The sequence below is a fragment of the Myxine glutinosa genome, chromosome 4 (genome assembly GCF_964187855.1).
Source record: "Myxine glutinosa chromosome 4, kmMyxGlut1.1, whole genome shotgun sequence".
In the NCBI taxonomy this organism is placed as follows: Eukaryota; Metazoa; Chordata; class Myxini; order Myxiniformes; family Myxinidae; genus Myxine; species Myxine glutinosa.
In genome coordinates this window covers 155,139,254-155,160,922 of record NC_136264.1, presented here as the reverse complement: position 1 = coordinate 155,160,922, position 21,669 = coordinate 155,139,254, and the positions used below count along the sequence as shown (strand labels likewise).

The 21,669-nt window shown below is 46.2% G+C and overlaps 1 protein-coding gene across 4 annotated transcripts in view; it reads right to left on the bottom strand.

The window, feature by feature from the left end:
* The window catches only part of ABCG2 (ATP binding cassette subfamily G member 2 (JR blood group)), a 179,038-nt gene that overhangs the window by 67,130 nt on the left and 90,239 nt on the right, over window positions 1–21,669 (bottom strand). For all 4 annotated transcript variants that reach the window (XM_078776648.1, XM_078776646.1, XM_078776647.1 and 1 more), the window contains one exon: window positions 19,880–20,032. In XM_078776648.1, coding sequence (XP_078632774.1) covers window positions 19,880–20,032 — 153 coding nt within the window. The remainder of the gene's footprint in view (window positions 1–19,879; window positions 20,033–21,669) is intronic.

The window sequence follows — 21,669 nt, the reverse complement described above, 5'->3', positions numbered from 1 at the left end:
GGCACCAAATCTAGCCGCGCCCACGACCGTAGCAGCGCCACCGGTGGATTTGAACCTTTTTATGATGCAAATGAAGGCCCTTATGGAAAAGAATAGTGAGCAATTGGGAGACCAAATTAGAGGTTTGAAAAGCAGTATGGGACAAATGGGGAACCGGATGGATGCTCAGAGTGAGCAAATGGGGGGCAAAATGGGCGAAATGGGGGGCAAAATGGGAGAAATGGGGGAACGGCTAGAAGCTAAATTTGAGGGGTTAGACAATAATTTTAAGGGATTAGACAAGAAATTTGGGAAGTTAGACGACAAATTTGAGGGGTTAGACAACGGGATAAAAGAGGTAAAAAATGGGTTAATGGGGTTAGAAAATAGGATGGAAGACAAATTGCGGGAGATAGGGGAGCAATCCGCCCGAGAAATCGAACAGATGGGGAACCAGATAGAGGAGGTGAGAATCGGGGTAGAAACCAAACTGGATGCCCAGAGGGATGAATTGGGACAGATGAGGGTTACGGTGGAGCTTAAATTTTTTTTAAAAACTAAATTTTTATGTTTGAAAGTCTTACCCCCTTAATCTGTTCCATATAATATAGAAACACTGTATAAAAAGTTTGAGCACTAAATTATTATGTTTAGGGGTAGCTCAAGGGCCGCAAAGATTATGAAAATTATAAAAATTCAACGAATTACGAGTATATCAGACTATATCTTAATTTATTTTAAACAACACACTTGAACACAGTATTTATTTTTGAACACGTTAATAGTGAATTCTTTGTTCAGTTTCTGACAGAGTTCATAGTATCAGTCTGACAATGTCCAGCAAACCCCAAATTTATTATTTTCATGGCATCCCGGACAGTGTATGTTTTCTGCTATCAGGGTACATTCTGCGATGGTCCTCGACAACTTGCAGCAGGAATTGCAGCTGAGTTTCATCGCAGGTTATCAACCCACTGTACTCCGGAATGAGTGCCACTCCATGTTCAGCGTAGTCATTGGCAACTTTTAGAGAGTTGACTGTTTCTGCAGCCTGCTTGTCGTCGTCTCTGTCATCCCACAAGTCCGGATCAACCGCGAGAAATCCATCTGGAAGTTCCATCATTCGCAGAAGTTTCATTGACCTTGCCGTGATGAAATCTTCCAAGTTCTTGTCCTTGAATGAATCAAGAGCAACAGTGATTCGCTTGGAATGATCCTGATCTTGGTCTTCTTCATTCTTCATGGCACTCACCATCAGTCTCTTGGTTGCCGAATTGACCCGACTGTCGAAGAAAGCCAAGCTAACAAGTTCCTGTGACAAGTACCACACGTGATTGGAAAACTTGCGTGATGTTGACTTTGAGATGGCTGGATGGATTGATGAGTATTCAAGCAGTGACTTCAGCAGCAGCAGGTCACTGCAAGGAGCACCTGATGCTTGAGGTGCAGAGATCCAGGCTGTCAGGTAGACACGTACTGTGAATACACACACCACGTAATCCTCTCTTTTCTGCAGGAGTCAGTTTGAATTGAGCCTTGAACATCCAGATCTTGAGACAGTATATTACTTTGGACATCCAGCGGGCGTGGTGCATTGCTCCGGGTGACATGAATCGCACTCCTCTGGCAGGAGCAGCACCGAGAAAGACAATCACAAGTTCCAATAATTATTTATAATCATCTCTCGGCTGACTCTGTTCAAGATGCTTGTTGGCATAATCGATAGTGCCTTGCTTTATGTCTTCCACTAGACTTGCCACATCATCAGCTGCAATCCCTGGTTCATACTTGGCCGTATCTATGAATCCCCAGTATTCCTGGAAGCGTTTGAAGAGTGGAACCTCGGGAGAAGATTTGGCTCCCAATCCCATACACACTTGGAACACTGCACCAATTATCAATTCCATAATGTGATGCCTGCAAGCTAGTGACAAGAGCTCCTTCTCAAGCTTCTGCTCTAGGAGGACACAGGCACCAGCGATCCGACCAGTGTTTGAGCTGGTCGTGTCAAAACACATAGCTCGGATGCTGTCGGCTACGCCCCAGTCTTCAATGGCTCCAAAGACAGCAGCAGCCTGAGCCTCGCCTGTTCCAGATGGAAGCTTGGCAACTGTGAGTAGCTGAGAAACTCCTTTCCCTGAAACCAATACTGGCAGGCGATCAACCTTCTCTTTTCCAATTAAATCAAGGATCAGTTTGCCGTCCCAGTGAACAACAAGGGGAACGTTACCCTGAAACTCCGCCTTTATATTTGCAGATCTCTGGACTCGGTGTTGTACTCTTTGTCGGCGAATTGAGTCTCTGTTTAGAGCAAGTTCATCAATGTTCTGTCCCAAGCTTTTGGCAGTTTCTGCTATAACAAAAACGGCTTTGCGGTCTGACACTTTTGTGCGATCTAGAGCGGCTGCGAGTTCTTCAGTAACGACAGTTTTTCACCCCCTCTTTCTTTTTCGTGTCTGAAATGTGATGCCTCCAGCAGCTCCCTCACTTGCATTGTCCCCAGTTTCCATATTTTCACTATCTTCTGCTGAGCTGTTTTCAGATTCAGAACCAGATGAAATCAGTTCAGCTGTAGAAGCTGCTAACTGTTTAATTTGCTCCATTTGCTGTCGCCTGGCAAGCATTTCCTCCTCTCTTTTGGACACCGTTTTCTCCTTCGCAGCAAGCTTTACATCTACTCCAGCCAGTGACCCCCTTCTTCCCTTTTCTCACTGGGCTAACAAGAAATCGTTGTCTTCTTGTAATACTGACGTATTGGTCAGAGCATCAGCGTGAGCGACATCAAAAAGGTCTTCAAGCCTGGAAACAAAAGCCGACTCTCGCGAGTTGAGTTGGTGACATTCGCGCTTTGGTCTTTTTCAGAAGACGCCATTCTTCAAATGTCTGCTCAAGCTTGGTTTGGCAGTTTTGATGAGCTCTCATCGGGATTCTAGCTTTCTTCCAAAAGTTAGCTATTTCCGTGATGGTAACATCCGACGATTGTCTTACGGTCTCCTTCAGATCGAGATGGTGATGTAGGAAGAATCCAAGAGCCATACGCAATGATGGCAACTTGCTGCCACTTAATTGTCACAGAGTCGCCAAGGAGATACAACTTGGTTTGAGATCTTGTTGCTTTTTCCACAGATGACATTTTCAATCAGATATGAATCTGAAAGAAATAGAACATAGCATTAAGAAATTAAAAATCAAGAAAATTCAAACAGTTCTATTAATAACTGAGCAGTGAGCACAATGCCTCAAGCAATTACACAAACATACTGCTGCAACAGTGTTGCAGCTGTTGCTTAGTCAGCATAGTCAGTCCATTGAGTCCAAACAGTAAACAAGTCTGAACATGTCTGGAATATAAATTCATGGAAAATTTGCATTATCAATTTATCAGCAAAACAATGGGATTTGGATGATTGGTTGGATAATAGATATGAACCAGTTGAACCACAATGATTATGCTTCTATAATCTGTGATAATATTATACCATGTTTATACACCCATTGTGTCTGTGATTCTCTGCAAAGCCTGTGATAACTTCGTTTTTATTTTCAAATAGTGTTCTGTGATACACCTATGTACAGTGTTTACTTTTAGATACTATGGTGATAAGCGTTCCCAGGTCAGCGCTACATCTCATTTTAGCATTTATTGTCTAGCAGACTCTAGCTCAACGAACATTTTACTCTTTTATTATAACAGATATTGTGTATGTACAATGTACATATTACTACTGTAATTATTTATTTAATGGAGCACAGAGTTTTATAACTTAAAGGTTTTATCTGTGTTCCCAGTAATTAATTTTACCACAATGATTGCATGTTGTGTGTATGATGATAGGAGAGAGTGTCAATTTACTTAGTAGTTAAAATTGGGTTCTTAATTTATCAACAGAATTAATCTATTATCAGTAGTATGCGAAATAAAAGGGCGGCCGCAGCTTTGGGGTATCAGAAATTTTACCATCATTGAGCTACCCCTAAATATTGTTCAATTGTGCTCATATTTTGCCTGAATTTTTATTTCATATATAGGAACAAATTGAGAGGGTAAGAAGATCATATTTCAAAAGTTCAAAAATAAGCTCCACCCTGATGAGGGTGGCATCTACAAAAGAGAGGGAGGAGATGAAAGAGGAGATACGACGAGGTGTAAGTGAGGAGGTCTCGGGGGTACGCGAGGAGGTAAAGCGAGGTGAAAAGCGTATAGAGAAAGAGGTGAGGAATAATACGGCTAGGTTACAGGGGGGAATAGAGGGTCTGACGAAGGGAGTAGAACAGCTGACAGTGGGACAAAAGGAACTAGTGGACCACGTGGAAAAGAACACGGCAATAATCGGGGGGTTAAAAGCGACACAAAAAGACATTAAGAACGAATTAATAGCGACACAGAAGGAATGTCAGATGGTACATGAGGGGTTGACGAAGAAGTTGGAAGAGGTGACAGAAGTAATGGAGTCTTTCCCTCGGGTCCCCCTGTGCTGTCTTTCCCTCGCGGTCCCCCTGTGCTGTCTTTCCCTCGGGTCCCCCTGTGCTGTCTTTCCCTCGCGGTCCCCCTGTGCTGTCTTTCCCTCACGGTCCCCCTGTGCTGTCTTTCCCTCGCGGTCCCCCTGTGCTGTCTTTCCCTCACGGTCCCCCTGTGCTGTCTTTCCCTCGGGTCCCCCTGTGCTGTCTTTCCCTCGCGGTCCCCCTGTGCTGTCTTTCCCTCACGGTCCCCCTGTGCTGTCTTTCCCTCACGGTCCCCCTGTGCTGTCTTTCCCTCGCGGTCCCCCTGTGCTGTCTTTCCCTCGTGGTCCCCCTGTGCTGTCTTTCCCTCGCGGTCCCCCTGTGCTGTCTTTCCCTCGCGGTCCCCCTGTGCTGTCTTTCCCTCGCAGTCCCCCTGTGCCATATTTCCCTCGGGTCCCCGTGCTGTCTTTCCCTCGCGGTCCCCCTGTGCTGTCTTTCCCTCGGGTCCCCCTGTGCTGTCTTTCCCTCGCGGTCCCCCTGTGCTGTCTTTCCCTCACGGTCCCCCTGTGCTGTCTTTCCCTCGGGTCCCCCTGTGCTGTCTTTCCCTCGTGGTCCCCCTGTGCTGTCTTTCCCTCACGGTCCCCCTGTGCTGTCTTTCCCTCGCGGTCCCCCTGTGCTGTCTTTCCCTCACGGTCCCCCTGTGCTGTCTTTCCCTCGGGTCCCCCTGTGCTGTCTTTCCCTCGCGGTCCCCCTGTGCTGTCTTTCCCTCACGGTCCCCCTGTGCTGTCTTTCCCTCGCGGTCCCCCTGTGCTGTCTTTCCCTCACGGTCCCCCTGTGCTGTGTTTCCCTCGGGTCCCCCTGTGCTGTCTTTCCCTCGCGGTCCCCCTGTGCTGTCTTCCCCTCGCGGTCCCCCTGTGCTGTCTTTCCCTCGTGGTCCCCCTGTGCTGTCTTTCCCTTGCGGTCCCCCTGTGCCATCTTTCCCTCGTGGTCCCCGTGTGCTGTCTTTCCCTCGTGGTCCCCCTGTGCTGTCTTTCCCTCACGGTCCCCCTGTACTGTCTTTCCCTCGTGGTCCCCCTGTACTGTCTTTCCCTCGTGGTCCCCCTGTGCTGTCTTTCCCTCGCAGTCCCCCTGTGCTGTCTTTCCCTCGTGGTCCCCCTGTGCTGTCTTTCCCTCGTGGTCCCCCTGTGCTGTCTTTCCCTCGTGGTCCCCCTGTGCTGTCTTTCCCTCGTGGTCCCCCTGTACTGTCTTTCCCTCGCGGTTGTCAGCTCTTTCACGAGCCTCGATTCAGTATACAGAAGGACCGAGAGGTGAGGACGCACATAGAAACGGTTAAGGTGGCGTTAGAGGAAGAGATAGAGGGGGCGCACCGGGAGATGAAGGAAGTAAAGGAAAAATTAGAGGAAGTGGAAGAATAGGTGAGTGAAATTAAGAAGGGACGGACAGAAACTAAGAGGGAAATACAGGAGGAAGTGATGGAATATGTACAAGGTCGGTGCTCAACTCATAATGGTGTGCTCACTAACCAAATAAAGAGTTTGCAGGTGGCGAAAGAGGTGCGGAGACGAGGTGCCAAGGTGAGTGGCGATATACGTGGAAATGTACATGATGTGAGGAAAGCTTCAGTCGGCTTGGGGGTTGATGTGGACCCGGGTGTTCGTGAGAGGCCGTTGGTGAAGGGTGCGACAGGTCTGGTGTGCGAAAAAAGAGGTGTGCGAGAATGTCCGACCATGGGGTGTGTGAGGAAAAAGTGCGTGCCAAGGAGTGAGTGTGCTGTCGAGAGTGAGTCGGTCGTAGCGCGTGTGCGAGGGGGCACATGGAAGCGCGGTGTGGTGAGTGTTGCAGAGGATGTAACGAGAGAGTGTACACCTGTGGTGAGTGTTATGGCAGAAGTAACGGGAGAGTGTGTGCGAGAAAGGTGTGTAATGGACGGGTGCATGAGGAAAGAGTGCGCTGTCAAGAGTAAGGGAGAATGCACACCTGTGGTGAGTGTTACGGAGGAAGTAACGGGAGAGTGTGCGCAAGAGGGTGCGCGAGAAAGGTGTGTAACGGACGGGTGCATGAGGAAAGAGTGCGCTGTCGAGAGTAAGGGTGAGTGCGCTGTCAAGAGTGGTGGTGAAAGTAGTGAGAGTGACACGGAGCATGAGTTGGTTGTGACAGGTGAGCGAGGATGTACACCTGGAATGGAAGGAAGCACACCTGGAATGGTAGCTCGTGTATGGGAATGCACGCTGGAATTAGTAGTGAGGCACGTGGTTGGGTGTGCGAGTGAGAGCACACCTGTGATTGTCACAGAGGAGGTGACCGAGAAGGGGGCGCGAAGAGGTGTGTTGGGGAGGTGTGCGAGCGACGAATGTGTGCCAAGGTGTTCGGTGGTCAGGTGTGTGACCAAGTCTGTGAGCGGAATGAGTGTACCGAGGTGTGTAAGAGAAGGTACGACGAGGAGCATGGGAACAGCTGGATGTATGAGCAAGAAAGGGGTAGCGTATGCGTGTAAGCATGCAGGTGAGGCATCGACTGTAACCGGGTTAGCGGTTAGAACGACATTTAGCCGAATCAGGCCCTCGGTGCGCATCGGGCAGCTTCGCGTGCCGCGAGGACCAACGGGGATCCGAACCACGGCGGGTTCGAAAGGACCGCCGTACGTGATCCACGCTGGGCCGCGTTTGGAACGGCCGCGTCCGTGCTCCACTAGGTGGAGCGGGCAGCCCGATAGGAAGGGTCGTCATGGCGACCCCCTTTTGTGGAGACGTTCCGGCAGGTCGAGATCGGGCCATTGGATGGCTCCGTGCCGAGGTGGTGCGTGGGATCTCGGCCCGGGTAAGCCTCCTTCCCTGCACCGAATGCGGGACGTATCCGGCCGCCGGCACCAAACAACCCGCATTCATTGCTCGGCTTTACGAAGCCGGGCTGTGGAAGTGAATTGGCGCACCGAGAGGCATTAGTAAATGGACTGTGATGATGGTGATAGTGATAGTGGATTTGATACGAAATTTAGAAAAGTGAGTAGAATTAGCAGAAATTGGAAATTTTTTGATTTTGATTTGTGGAATTTGGTGAGCAAAATTTATAGTAAGAGATGCCCCATGTGGTGGGATGGCAACTCTGTCATCCCTCACAGAAGGAGGGCAAAGGAGCACTAGCTTATGGGGTTGATGGCAGTGAAAACTAGCCCGGGTGGGTTAGGATATATCGTGTGTAGGGATCTAGCGAAGATTGACATTAGGTAACGTTAAGGTTTAGTTAGTGACTGATACCTGTAGTGGGGACGCAGGTAGATTAGTGTGGATGATAATGACGTGGTATGTGCTTAGTTTAAAGGGAAGACGGGGAGCACTAAGTTAGCAGGGCAACAGGTAGTTGAGATGATGCCGTGTGTTTGAGGATTGGAAGTGTATTGAGCAGGGTATGGGTAACTGATTGTGATTGTGAGGAACAGGTGTGATTGCACAGGTGTGCAACTGAACAGGTGTGTGGAGCAGTGTATGAGTAAGAGTGAGTAATGGTGATGTGTATTGTGATGACCAAATGGTCCAGGAAGGAAGGAGGGTGCAGGTGGCACCAGGTGATTGCACAGGTGTGCAACAACAGGTGTATGTGGCTATGTGGAATAAATGGTAGTGTGGAATATATGGGGTATTGGAATGGATGGTCGTGGAGTGAGTATGGTGGAAATTATGGAGTGGAGTGGATGGTGCGAAGGTGTGAATGGGGGAAGAGTGGACCCCCATCACGGATACCCGGGGCGGGTAGTGTAAGTGTTAGGTAGAGGGTACAGGTAAATTGTGGTTGGATATTGGCATCTGTGGTGCGAGGTGAAAGAATGGTATTTGGATGGGTGCATTAGTGTTGTGGAAATGGCTGGGCGTGTAGCCTGTTGGTGTGTGTAGTTGGTTTGGGCACTCCACCACTGTGAGGATGTCGGCCAGGTGAGGCCGCAGGTGGGCTCTGGGAGCCGGTAGTAGTTGTTGTGGATGGGGCCCGAGGATCCGGAGGACGGACCCGGGTAGCCCAGTGCCAGAGGGCACCGAGTGGGGTGACAGAGCCAGGAGGGGCCCTCCCCAGTTAGTTAGGTTAGGGTGAGGAGCTAGGTAAGCTCGGGTTGCAACTACAGTGGTGGAGGTGTGCAGGTGGGTAGACCTGCTGGGAGAGCTACACGTCACAGCCCAGAAATTGTGCAAGGGCACCGGGAGATGAATCGGGGGAGTGAGACCCCAAATTGAGAAGCACCACAGTTGGTCAATGGGAATTGGTTTTTAGAACCCATAGTGTAAGTTGGCCAATGGATTGGCAGGGAAAGACCCCGGGTAGTGTAAAGTGTGTTAATGTCATTTAGAGGATAGTTAGGATTGGAGTCTCCTCGCACCATCTGCATCCACTCACCTGAAGTAAAGATGACGTACCTCCACACCATGCCATGTTTTGTTATTTTACTGTGCAAATGTTTGGAATGTGAGACGCATCATGATGTGGGTGTGACATTGTGCTTGATGTTCCATCTCTTCCTCCTTATGAGGATTGATGACGAATTGGGTGATGGCAAATTTTGGCTAGAGGGATTGTGGTGACGAATTTGGTATTGGAGAAATATGGGGAGACGAGACATTAGCGACGAATTTGTAAATGTGTAGATTTTTGTACATATGGGGTAAGGGCAAGGGTAGTGTAGGTGACAGGGGGGTGACATACGGTAGGGACGAGCTTTCTCACTTCGCCCTCCGTACGCATTTCGCCTTGCATTGCCTTATTGATGTGTACCCTTGTGACCTTACCCCTCGCTCATTTGTCTCTTTTGTCGCCCACATGACCTGTGTGCCATTGGGCGCCGAGGGGAGCGTGCATGAGTTGGCCATTGTGCCCCCGAAATTCCCAGAACCAGCTGTCTGCATCGATGCACCACATTATGGACCACATGCCTGTGGCCGAGCACCACTGATGGATCCCATGGGTTGGGGCATGGCCCCTCTGCTGGAACCGGCCATGAGGGCCCGAAATCTTGCTGGCGGACCTTGGCCACAGGGCACCGATGCCCCACAGGTGAACCACAAGTAGTCGGCCCTGTGGGCCATAAATAAAATAAATAAAATGGACACGTTTGGGCAAGCTTTATTGCAAATAGGCCGCCAGTAAGCGAATGAAAAAAATGACAACAACTGGAAGACATAATAATAGCCAGCAGAGGGAGCCGAAGAGCAAGAGACCACCTGCAGGGTTAGGGGTTGTTGAGTTTATTTTCATGCATTGAACACTGATGAACTGTGGTGACTGCACCGATTGGTGCTTGAGGGTGTGTTGGTGCGTTATAGGTGCTTTCATGGTGCATTGATGCAGAGCAGACTGTCTCCCCCCCAGAAAGAACAATTACAGGTCCTGGGTTAGTTTTGTAAATAAAAGCAGAGTCATTGTAAATAATGCTCCCCACCGTCAGTGTGTAGTTTGAAGACCATTCCGCAATTCGGTTAACTGTGGGCGTAAGTCTGTTAGGCAGGGTGCAATGGAGCAGCGGGACACATTTCTTTATGTTTTAAAACTGTCGCACTCAGGGTCAGGTTAAAAGTAGAGGGAACTACACCTACGTGTCACACTAAATAAAAGTTGTAGGCCCGGGAAGTGCCTAAGAGGAGGAGGGTGCAGTGTTGCGGCTATGAGGACTGTATTTTTTTTGATTGTGTGTATTATTATTATTGCTTGAGTCTGCGCCTCCTGCCTCCGGAGCTGTGTAAAGGTCAAAGGGCGTCCCATAATTAGTCCATAAAGCATCCACACCACAGCCAATCATAGAATACCCCTGTTCAATAGTTATATCTTATTATGTGTTTTAGGGTAAGGCTGTGTCTCCCATTAATTGAAATACTCCATTGCACCAGTGAAAGAGATAGATTCCCTTCATTCCCACTCCCAAAACTTCCATCCCCCCTTTTCGTCAATTGCCATTCGCATTGCCAACCAACAATTGCCACCATTGGCCACGAGGCAGGGTTGGGGAAGAAAGGCGTGTCCCCACCTCGTCATAGAGGGGAGGAGTGAGTCAGCCCCACTCAACCAACCACGAACAAGGGGTTGGACTTGGAGAGGGTGTGGAGAGAAACATCAAGGAGGTTCGCGAAGGTTGAGGGGCGGGGCCTATATAACCCGCAGCTAGGGTGTTTCCCAAAAGAGATGAGCTTTGACAGAGAGACGAGAGGGAGTCCAAGCGGTTGAGTCCAAGAGAGGCGCTTTGAGTTGAGTCCGGGAGAAGTCCAGAGTTGAGCTGCAGCTCGAGCCACCGAAACAGCATTTACTGCGGCTCGAGCCACCGAAACTGCATTTACTGCCGCTGGAGCCACCGAAACTGCAGCCACAGCAGCGTGAGGCCTGGACGGCAGTTTGGAGCAGGGCCGCGAAGGCGCGGCGGCTGCCCAACGAGTTGATCGGCTGCAGGACCAGTTGGACCTCCCTATCCCGCCAGCCATCCATCTCCCACCAGTCCTATCATCATTCCCCGCGTGAGTCTGTCCTTGTTTGTTCTGTCCCTGGGTTAATTAAGACTGTAGGTAAGCTAGCGTTGCACTGTGTATCTAATATCTGCTGTAAATAAACGTGACTGCTTTCTTCCTGCTTATATGTGTAAATAATAAATCCAATTACTCTTCTGTACGTCTTCTTCCTCTTTGTATTCGGTCGCTTTAGAGTTTTCCATATTGAGCAGCCGCGGTGCGATACGGCCAACGTTTGGGTGGAATCGGGTTCTAGTCGGGGAATAACTGTTCGGTCGCGGTAATACCACCGCTCGGTAAAATAACATCCTTTAACCGCGTCCGTAACAATATATAACAAATTGGGTTTGTTGTGATTTTCAAGTTAGTGATTCGTTTAAGAACGATGGAGGAGGGATGGAATGAATGAGAATTTAGAGCATGGAGTGATTTGGAATCATAAGAGATTGAATATTTTTTTGAAATGGAATGAGTTGAAGAGGAAATTGAAAGTAGCCTTTTAAATAAGAAGAAAAACAGCGTGTTGTAATAAACCACTGAATAAAACACTGAAGGGGATAGTTGAAACATATTTAAACAGAACTGTGAAGAACAATTTTATATTCACAAAAATACCAATGGGGAGAGGAAGCCTAGAGCGACGACCACGAGTCACTTTAACAGGGCAAAAGGTGGAAGGCAAGGGTAAAATGGGGGCGGGGCGAGACAGCGCACGTGGGCAGAGGCAAAAGCACATGAGGAGAAAGAGAAATAAAAGTTTTTTTTGTTTGTTTTTTTGTTTGTTTTTGGGGGGGGGGGGTGTGGGGGTTACAACGTTAGACAAATAGTAGATGTTTGGTGAAGCTTGGTGGAGAAGGGGAAATCAAAAAAGCTAGCAAAACAGCGAAGGAAGGAACAACCTTCGACGGGGGAAGCCTGAGGCTGCAAGGCCTTGCTCGCGACGTGGCAAACAAACGATTAATTTATGAAAGATAAACACCGAGAAACTTCCAAAGTGCACACTACAAGTTCACACACCGAAGGATAAATACAGTTTCGACAAAATACAATTGTGAACAGACTTAACTTCGAAAAACGTGGAGACCGTGTGGACCGTCGAAAACCCCTGCCACCGTCTCCAAGATCTCGCGAGATCTCCCAATCGCGAGTTGAAAGGGAACTCGAAGAAAGAAGAGCAAAGGAAAGAGCAGAGGAAAGAAGAGCCGAAAGGGAGTTAAAGGAACGTGACATGGAGTGTCAGAGGGAATTTAAACTCAAAGAGCTGCAAATAATGGGAGAACTGAGATGTTGGTAGGCATGTGAGGCTGGTTCCACCCTTCAATGAAAAGGAGGTAGCCAAGTTTAGTAGCCAGTACACATTGAGAAAGTGGCTCAAATGCTAAAATGGCCTGGGGAGTCCTGGACTATGTTACTGCAAAGTGTTCTGGTGGGTAAAGCTCAAGATATATTTTCGGCTTTACCGATTGACCAATGTGCAGATTATGAGATAGTGAAGAAAACCATTCTCAAAGCCTATGGATTGGTCCCTGAAGCTTACCGGCAAAAATTCCAGAATGCCAGGAAGAGGGAGAGTGAGACCCATGTGGAGTTTGCCAGAATGAAGGAAACCATGTTTGATCGGTGGGGTGATTCGAAAGGGGTTGGGAAAGACTTCAAACTGTTGCAACAACTGATCTTGGTGGAGGAATTCAAACAGTGTGTCCACGAGGACATTAAAGTACATCTGCAGGAAAAGAAGGTACCAGAGTTGTATGAAGCAGCCACCATGGCAGATGACTATGCCTTGACCCACAGGATGGGGTTCCACAAACCTAACTTCCCGCCTAGAGTTCGCCAGGGGAGTTATGGTACATCCAGTGTGGAGAACGAAGATTCATGGGGGCGGCCTAGAGATGACTATGAGGACAGATCTGATACCGTGGCTCTTCGGGATCAGAAGTCTACAGTTCCAAGACAGACTTTTCTTCCGGGGGGCTCGAGGCAGGCCATGAGTTTTTCCTCCGGGCCTACTTGTGCTTTTTGCAAGAAACCTGGACATTTGATGTCCCAATGTTATGCCCTGGAAAGGAAAAATCAGGAGCGGAGTCAGATTAGTACAACCCCGAATGCATTGGCAAATGTGAGAAATCGTCCTTGGAGGACAGAGTCTTGTGGAGGTTCCTATGCCAAAGTTCCGGCATCTCAGAACGACCTTGTTCAAGGGGGTTACAAACCTTTTATTTCAGAGGGGTTTGTGTCACTGGATGGAGACTTGACTAACCAGAGACCGGTTAGGGTATTGAGGGACACAGGGGCACATCAATCTTTGATGCTTGAAGGCATTTTGCCATTGTCAGAGAAGACGGCAACTGGTGTTAGTGTTCGTTTACAGGGGGTTGGTGGCTATGTTAAACCTCCACTTCATGTCATCCATTTGCTAGTCAGGTTCACTATGTTAACAAATATAATTTCGTTCAAAATTTTGGTAGATTAGCAAAACTATACATTTTTGGAATATTCAGAGCATGAGGAATCCAAAAATTAATGTTTACATTTGCGTAGACACCTTTGCGAAAATGACACTCAGGACAGTGATGAAGATAGTCAGGTTCACTATGTTAACAAATATAATTTATTTCAAAATTTTGGGATTATCAAACCTGTACATTTTTGGAATCTTCAGAGCATGGAGATTCTGAAAATCAATGTTGGCATTTGCACAGACACCTGCATGGCCGCCATTTTGGATTTTGAAAATGGCCGCCATAAAATACATATTTTGCGCGATCTCGGCTTCTAGTCAACCTAGAGACTTAATTAAATATGCTAATCTTATGTTTTCTGGGTCAAGGAATCCAATAAAGGCCTCAAAATAGTGCTCAGGATTATAGAAAAGCAACAAACAAAGGTAATTGAAAACCATTGTCTTTATATTTGTGATATAACTGTATTACATAATACATGATATTGCAAGTCCTTTGAAGTTATAGGTTGTTATAGGAAGTTATAGGTAGTATCAGATTGAACTATAAGTCCTATACACAGGATCTACGAGGTCTATACCATTCAGGAATGTGCTTTTACAGATCTTCATCACTGTCCTGAGTGTCATTTTCGCAAAGGTGTCTACACAAATGTAAACATAAATTTTTGGATTCCTCATGCTCTGAATATTCCAAAAATGTATAGTTTTGCTAATCTACCAAAATTTTGAACGAAAAAACATAGTGAACCTGACTATGCAGTCTGATTTGGTGTCAGGACCGGTCACCGTAGGTTTACAAGCCACTCTTTCTGTAGAGGGAGTATCTTTTTTTTATCGGGAATGATTTGGCCGGTGGTCAAGTTTCTGGTAACCCGATGTTTGTTGAAAAGCCTAGTATGGAAAATAACGCCGCGCAGTTGGAGCAGGAGATTCCGGGTATCTTTCCATCCTGTACCGCGACTCGTGCTATGGGTAGGATGCGCTCTGAAGAGAAGAGGAAGGTACTGACGTCATGCTTTGCACAGGCACGTCTTGTCAAGTACCCAAAAACTAAGTGTCAGCGCACACAAGTCATGGATGGAGGCTATGTTGGCAAGCTCTTTGTAGGTGGACTGAACTTCAAAACAAGGGAAGATGTTCTGGACTCTGTCTTTGGCAAATATGGACCGCTCTTGGAAGTGCTGCTGTTAAAAGACAGGGAGATGCAAAAGTCAAGAGGGTTTGGCTTTGTCACGTTTGAAAACACAAAGGACGCCAAAGGTGCAGAAAAGGATTTGAATGGCAAAGATTTGGATGGTCGGACCATAACAGTAGAGAAGGCAGGCCATAGACGTCGAGGGGGCTACAGAGGACGAAAACGTGGAGGTAGTTTCAGGGGTGGCTATGGCTCCCGGGGTGGGAGTAGTAGTTTTGGTGGTGGCCACAGTCGATATTGCTATGGAGGCTCCCAGAGTTACAGCAGCTCCCGAAGGGATGATTATCAGGGTAGTGGCCGAGAAGGAGACCGCTATTCACGTGACTACAGCGACAAGCGTTCCAACCATGATTATTATGAAAGTTAGGAAGAGTTGAAGCACTGAATGCTGCGGAGCAGCCGAGCCAAGATTCCTACACGGATTAACCGCGAACTCCGCGTTCTTAAAGGCGTCCATGTAGTGAACTTTCCTACACGGATTAACCGCGAACTCCACGTTCCGAAAGGCATCCATGTAGTGAACATTCCTGCACGGATTAACCGTGAACTCCACGTTCCTAAAGGCGTCCATGTTGTGAATACTTCCAGGCCTCACCACCCAACCACCATTAAACCTGGCTCTCAGCTCGGCCTCCCTAAAAAGTGTTAAAGATTTGCTTGACTTTGGATTTTTGATCACACCCCCTTAACCTTCATTCAAAAAAATGAAAAATAAAATTAGAGGTTGATGAGATGGAGTTTGGCTTTGCAGGAGTTCAGCTTGGACATTGAGCATGTAAAGGGCAGGGACAATGTCGTTGCGGATGCTTTGTCCAGAGTGAACTAACTTTGGAGATATCTGTAGGTTGTTTGAAGTTTTGTTGCTTTATTTTTGGGAAATATTGATTATCGTTGCTCACGGGAATTGATGATTTGGGTGTGAGTTTACTTTTGTTTGTTGGAAGGGTTTTGCCTACAAAGAAAGTTTTCACTATGTTCAAACTTTCTTTCTTGAGGGGGGGAAGTGTTACGGATTCGTCACTTCCGTTGTGGTGGCTTTCATCCACTTGAGACATTTCTGGTTCCATGTATTATTATTATTGTTGTTTGAGGGAAATAGCAATTATTATTGTCAAAAGGTAAAAGGAATGTTTTAAAAATGAAACCGGATCGGGAACCGGAAGAGGAAGAAGAAGAAGAGAGAAAAGGGCGGAGTGAATGAGTCGGACAAGAAAGCCGAGTTGCTCCGGGTTCTGAAGCGAACGTTGGTGAGCCAGAGTCACTAGCGAACTTTCAGGTTTCCGGGAGAGGAATTCCTACGACGGAGTTGTCATCGCTGTGACCGGTCAACCTGCATGTCAGGTTTTGCGATCGATTCAGGAGAGAATCATTGCCATGCCGTGCGCCACGAGACCGGGTCTTCGGCCATTTTGACTCGCGCAGGATTTGTGCTTTGCTCACGGTTTCGTTTCTTTTCGACAATTCTCACCGCATTCAGACGTCGATCTGGGGCGTGTGCGTGACGCGGATTTTTGAAGGCTAATTCGTCCATACCCGAGGGTGTGATCTCTCGGTCGCCTGTAGGGTGCCTTTGGATTTCCCAGTCGCCTTGAGGGCACCTTTGTACAGCTTCGACTGTGTGACTGCCCTGGCCATCCGCACGGGATTCTGGTCGTTTGGACATCGTTCTAGCGATCGCTGGAGCGAAACAACTTTGTCTTGGAGCCGGGAATAAGAGACATTGGGGAATGTTCTTGTTACACTCACTTGGAGCAAAGTGAGTTATATATTGCAAAACTGATGGTACCATCATAGGACATATTGATTGCACTTTTGAATACTATTGTTGTTGTACCGTTATTCTTGTGTGATCTCAATACAATATTTGTTTGTGAGTAACAATTGGGGTGGCTTCTCCATTGATCTTTGACACACAGAATAACACATTTTTCTAACGTGACTCCTCTCGGGGCTCGGAGGTACACCGTGACCAGGGGGTCAGGGAGGAGCACGTAACACTATCACAGAACTCAAAGCGACTCGTTCCAGCCATCTTGTCATTAAAGTGTTTACACATCATTTTCAACCTTCCTGCTACCATTGTCTTTAGGCCTACACACCCTTAAGGATCCTTAAAGTTAAAGTACAGCTCAATGTGACCACAGGAGAAGGCTAGTGTCCCATCTTATATTGCAAAGGCACTTTGACATGCTGGTCTCATTGGTTTTGGGACTTTGAAGAAGCCACAATTTATGACTGCAAAATATATACACAAAGAATTAAGTTAAGCACCCCTACACAACGAATTAAGGTAAGCACCCCCTAATATATATTCTTTGTGTATATGTATACATTGGCATATATTCTAAGGTATGTGAGATCAAATAATGATTGGTATGACATTAGCAATTATCCATTGATGAAATTGAGTGATCAAAGTGAAAAAAAGTGATTGGTTGAGTCAGTGATCCGATCACGTGGGTCCTACACACGTTATTGACGCAAAGATCGCTAGAGGTCTTCTCAGAACAATGACTGTACGTTAGAAAACATACACGTCATCCACACTGTCCGTGATGGACCTATAGCTCCATACTTAAATTGAGGTGAAAATATGCCTAAAATTCCCAAAAAATTTCACCTTAAATTATTCAGAATAAAATATTGAAAACGGCATGATTGTTATGTTTTTATGTGTCCATAATATCACTTCTCCAGAAAATATAGCAATATCATGGGTATATTACACTGTTTTGACGACAACAAACTTGTAATGTGCGAGGTTGTAAAAAAACGGGGGGGGTGCTTAACTTAATTCTTTGTGTATAGTTAAAAAGCTCATAGGTAGAATTACATGAGCCTTTCACCTTTGCAGACTGTGAAAAAAAAGTATTGTGAAGCAATGTATCAAAACTTGATCCGCTTGGTTCACTTGATGAAAGCTTTGTTTGCAGTTATAAAAGCTTTACAGATCAGTGTGTTAAACACTTACAGTTTAACACATGGTTGGTAAGTTAAGGCTTGGATTTGTTTTGGAGCAAATCAAGTTGTCGATTTGAACATAACTGGTGCAGCCATGGGCAGATAAAATGATCATAGAATTTTACTAAAGCATACATGTTCATCGAATTTGTGAATATGGGGAATGCCGGTGTCCTCTGATACCTCAGGGAGATTGACGCCCCTGCCTTGCATAACCCCAGGTCACCTGTGGGCAAGGTGTACTACCTGTAAGCCCCCCCCTTTCCAGGGTAACGGTCCGCAGCCATTCGGTTCAAATGGCAGATGGCTCTGCACATCTGGTGGATGAGAGTCCAGTCGACTCACGGGCGGAAGAGGGCGAATTCCCCAACGGCCAGCAGAGAGACGGAGAGGAGTGGCGACCCTCCGTCTATACCACACACTTACCCATGTGTACCAGCCATAGAAAGCCAATGCCATCATTGCCCGAGGAGGAAGATAATTTGCAAAAGGGTCATTTTCAAAGAGCATGACAACCCTAAACTTTCATCTCAATTTATTATGCTGACAGCATGGAACAACATGCTTAGCGGTTAAGGTGCTGCTTGGAATCCTCGGATGCTGGGTTTGAATCCCGGTCGATCGCTGAATTAACACCAGGAGGGTTGACTCAGCCTGTCATCCTTCCAAGGTCGGCAAATTGAGCACCACTTCACTGGTAATTCCCTGTGTGTCGCAAGAGGCGACGAACAGGGTTGGTGGCAGGAAGGGCATCCGGCCATAAAACATTGCTTCAAAAAGGGGACTACGGTGCCCCAAAAAGGCCAACCCCTGCTCTGTGGAGAAAATTGGCATCTAAATGTGGTTCATGGAACAACATGGTGTTCTCAAATCATGATTTCGCCATTCCTATCAAAACAAGCATTCTGAGTATTGCGCTGCAATACATGTCCCCTACCAAAGTTCAAAGTGCCATAACATTGTCAAAAATGATCGAATATGCAAATTTATGCACGGTTGATGCTGGTTTTCAAACTTGATCTGAGGTATGCTGAGACACATGTGTGTCATGCCTCGCCTCGTTGATAAGCCCGCAAGGTCGCTCCGTGGAGCAGCCTGCACGTATTGCACTGTGTGAATTATATAATTACCAACTCACGGTCTGAGGTACTAGCGATTCAAGAGATATCCATTTTAAAAATATTTTCGTTTAATTAACGATATCTGCCAAACCACGTGCCCTATCGCAAATTCCAAAAGGACATTTTAGTAGACTGACATGCTGAACAGATCTGTGAAGTTTCCCCTCGATTGGATCAAAAATGAGGGAGGAGCTCGGTTTTAAAGGTTCATGCTTAAAAACGTCATAACTCTGAAACCATGTGACGCATGACGTCATGCTCGCTGATTTTTTGTTCGTCATGGGTATGCGATTTTGCCTGCAAAGTTTGGCCTCGATCTGTTCAGCCGTTGCAGAGAAAAAGGGGTTTTCGTGTTTTCACGAAAAACAATATGGCGGCCCAACCACGTGACCTACGACGTCATAATTACCATTAAAATATTATACAGACCGAGTCCCACCTACGGTGAAAATTTGATCTTAATCGGTCCAATTATTGCAGAGAAAATGGTTTTTAAAGGAAATTAAAACTTAAAATGGCACTGAGTTAAGGATCATCAGAATTATCAGAATTCCCAAAGTTCAAAGTGCCATAACTTTGTCAAAAATGATCGAAACGTCGTGAAGTTCGAACTTGACCTGTAACTTATCATGAGGAAACCATCTGCCAAGTTTGAAAACATTAGCATTACGAGTTTAGAAAAAAGTCCGGAAAACTGTTCTTTGTGTGACGGACTGACAGACGGACTGACAGACTGACGGACGGACTGACGGACTGACAGACGGAGGGAGGGACGGCGTGCAAACCTATAGTCCCCTCCGGTGTACACCGGTAGGGGACTAATAAAGATGACCATTTGTGAGATGAACATCATATATAAAGCTACAATGAATGAATAAATGAATTGAAATAAAATTAAAAAAAAAAAAAAAAATGAAATGAAATGAATATTCTCAATGCAAGTGAGAATAACAAAGTGAAGCATATAAAAAGTGAGAAAAAGAAAGCCATATAAGGCAAATTATTCTGCGTTATAATGCAACACAATAAGGGAATATCTATTCACACGTACTGGATTTTAACAACATATGAGTTTAAAAAAACAAATTATTGCTAGAATTGCTTGGAAATCATGGTGACAGGATTAATCCATGCTTCATAAAAAAACCCAGCCAACAAAAATTACACAAAAAACACCACTCGTGTATATCCAAAATAAAAGCCCTGGATGTACGTGGGCCTGATGAAGTTCGTTATTGACACTCACCTTGCTGTCAGCAACGGCTGTAATGCCGAGCTCTAAAAGGAGTCTCTCCACGCGTTCTTTTCGTTCAGCCAATGAGGGGGAGTTGGAAATACGAAGAGCAGCTGAGAACGCCAAATTTTCTCTTACTGTCAACGTGCCCATAACAACGTCATCCTGGGAAAGGGGGTGGGTGGTACCTTTTAAGCTCACCATCTATAATAATAAAAGGCAGTGTGTGTGCGTATCAGTGTGTGTCAGTGTGTGTGTGAGTCTCCTCCATAACTCCAAAACCATGAAACCTAGCGGCCCCAAACTTTGCATGCATACTTCTCGACCTCCAAGGGAGTGCATCAATGAAAACTGGGCATTGGTGTGTGTTAAAACACTCTTTTTGAAGATGATTAACAGGGTGCTCATAACAAAAAACCTTACCAAAATGGCGATCCATCTTCTTGGCATTACGAGTTTACACACTGTAACATCGCTAGGTTATTAAGCTGCCATTTTGTTTCCGCCATTTGAAACGTGCCTTGGCTTGGAAACACTATCTACTCTCACGGTCTAATTAAAGCATATTGTCGAAATCTGGATTCGGATTTGAGGATCGGATCCCACAGAATAAATAATTCTCGAAATCTGAGGTGAAATCTGAAAATTTAACAACATTAGCGATTCTTATAACTAAGTGTATTGATGTGAGCAAGGCTGTTCTCCTTCTCCTGCACTGACATCTTAATTCACACCTCCATAGAATAGGGTGTTGTTTCAAGTTGCAAAATGCTTCAACTTTATTCCCATTTGATCCACCACGTGGTAACCCTGGTTGCCCCGTGATGTTTAATCATTTTACATAATTAATGAATCTATTTTAGGGGAAGTGTAACCTGGTTCGCGTGTGACACAAAGGATTTTCCTGTCACACGAACCGTCGAACCTGGGTTACACTCCCCCTAAAATAGATTAATTAATTATGTAAAATGATTAAAAATCATGGGGCAACCCGGGTTACCGCGTGGTGGATCATTTGTCAATCTTACTATAATTCACCAAATGTCTGTCCGTCTGTCTGTCCGTTCGAAGGTACTGCAAAAACGGTTGAACCGATCGCAACGATATTTTGGGTGGATAATCCTGGGATCTCCTGGAGTAAAATAGGCTATGTTGTTTTTCCAATTTCAGCTTTGGCCTCCAGCATTTTCAGGTATGGACTCGCGCATGACGTTATTTTCCCGGATGCCGCACAAACAGCTGCACCGATCGCAACCTGACGAATGAAAACACACAGTTAAAAATAATGACCTCGGACAAAGACCTTTTATAAGGACATGGGTTGAATCCCTGCTTGAGAGAATGCCAACCCCCTCCCCGCCATCACGGTCGTCTCTCCAACTCACAATCCCACGAGATATGCGGAAAGGACGACCCGAAACCAATTATCTTCTTTTTGATTCGTATATAAACATCATTAAAAGTAAATAATGACCTTGGCCAAAGTTCAAACGACGTGGGTTTAATCTCTACATGAGAGAATTCCACATAGCTATTTGGGTGGTGTATAAGTTAACAGATCGCTGTCTCCATCGATCTTGCCGAGGCAGTAACACCTATCGGCTCAAAATCCTTTTTTAACTGTTGACTTGGTAGTTTTTACAATGAAGGAAACATTAACAATGTTGTTAAAAGTTTATTTTTTAGATTAATGCTATTTAATTTGTGATTGGAGTTATGTTGTTTGGAATGAAAAAAGACATATCGAGTTCAAGTGAATGATGACATGCCATGATGGTTTCTACTTTCTAAACGTGATCTTC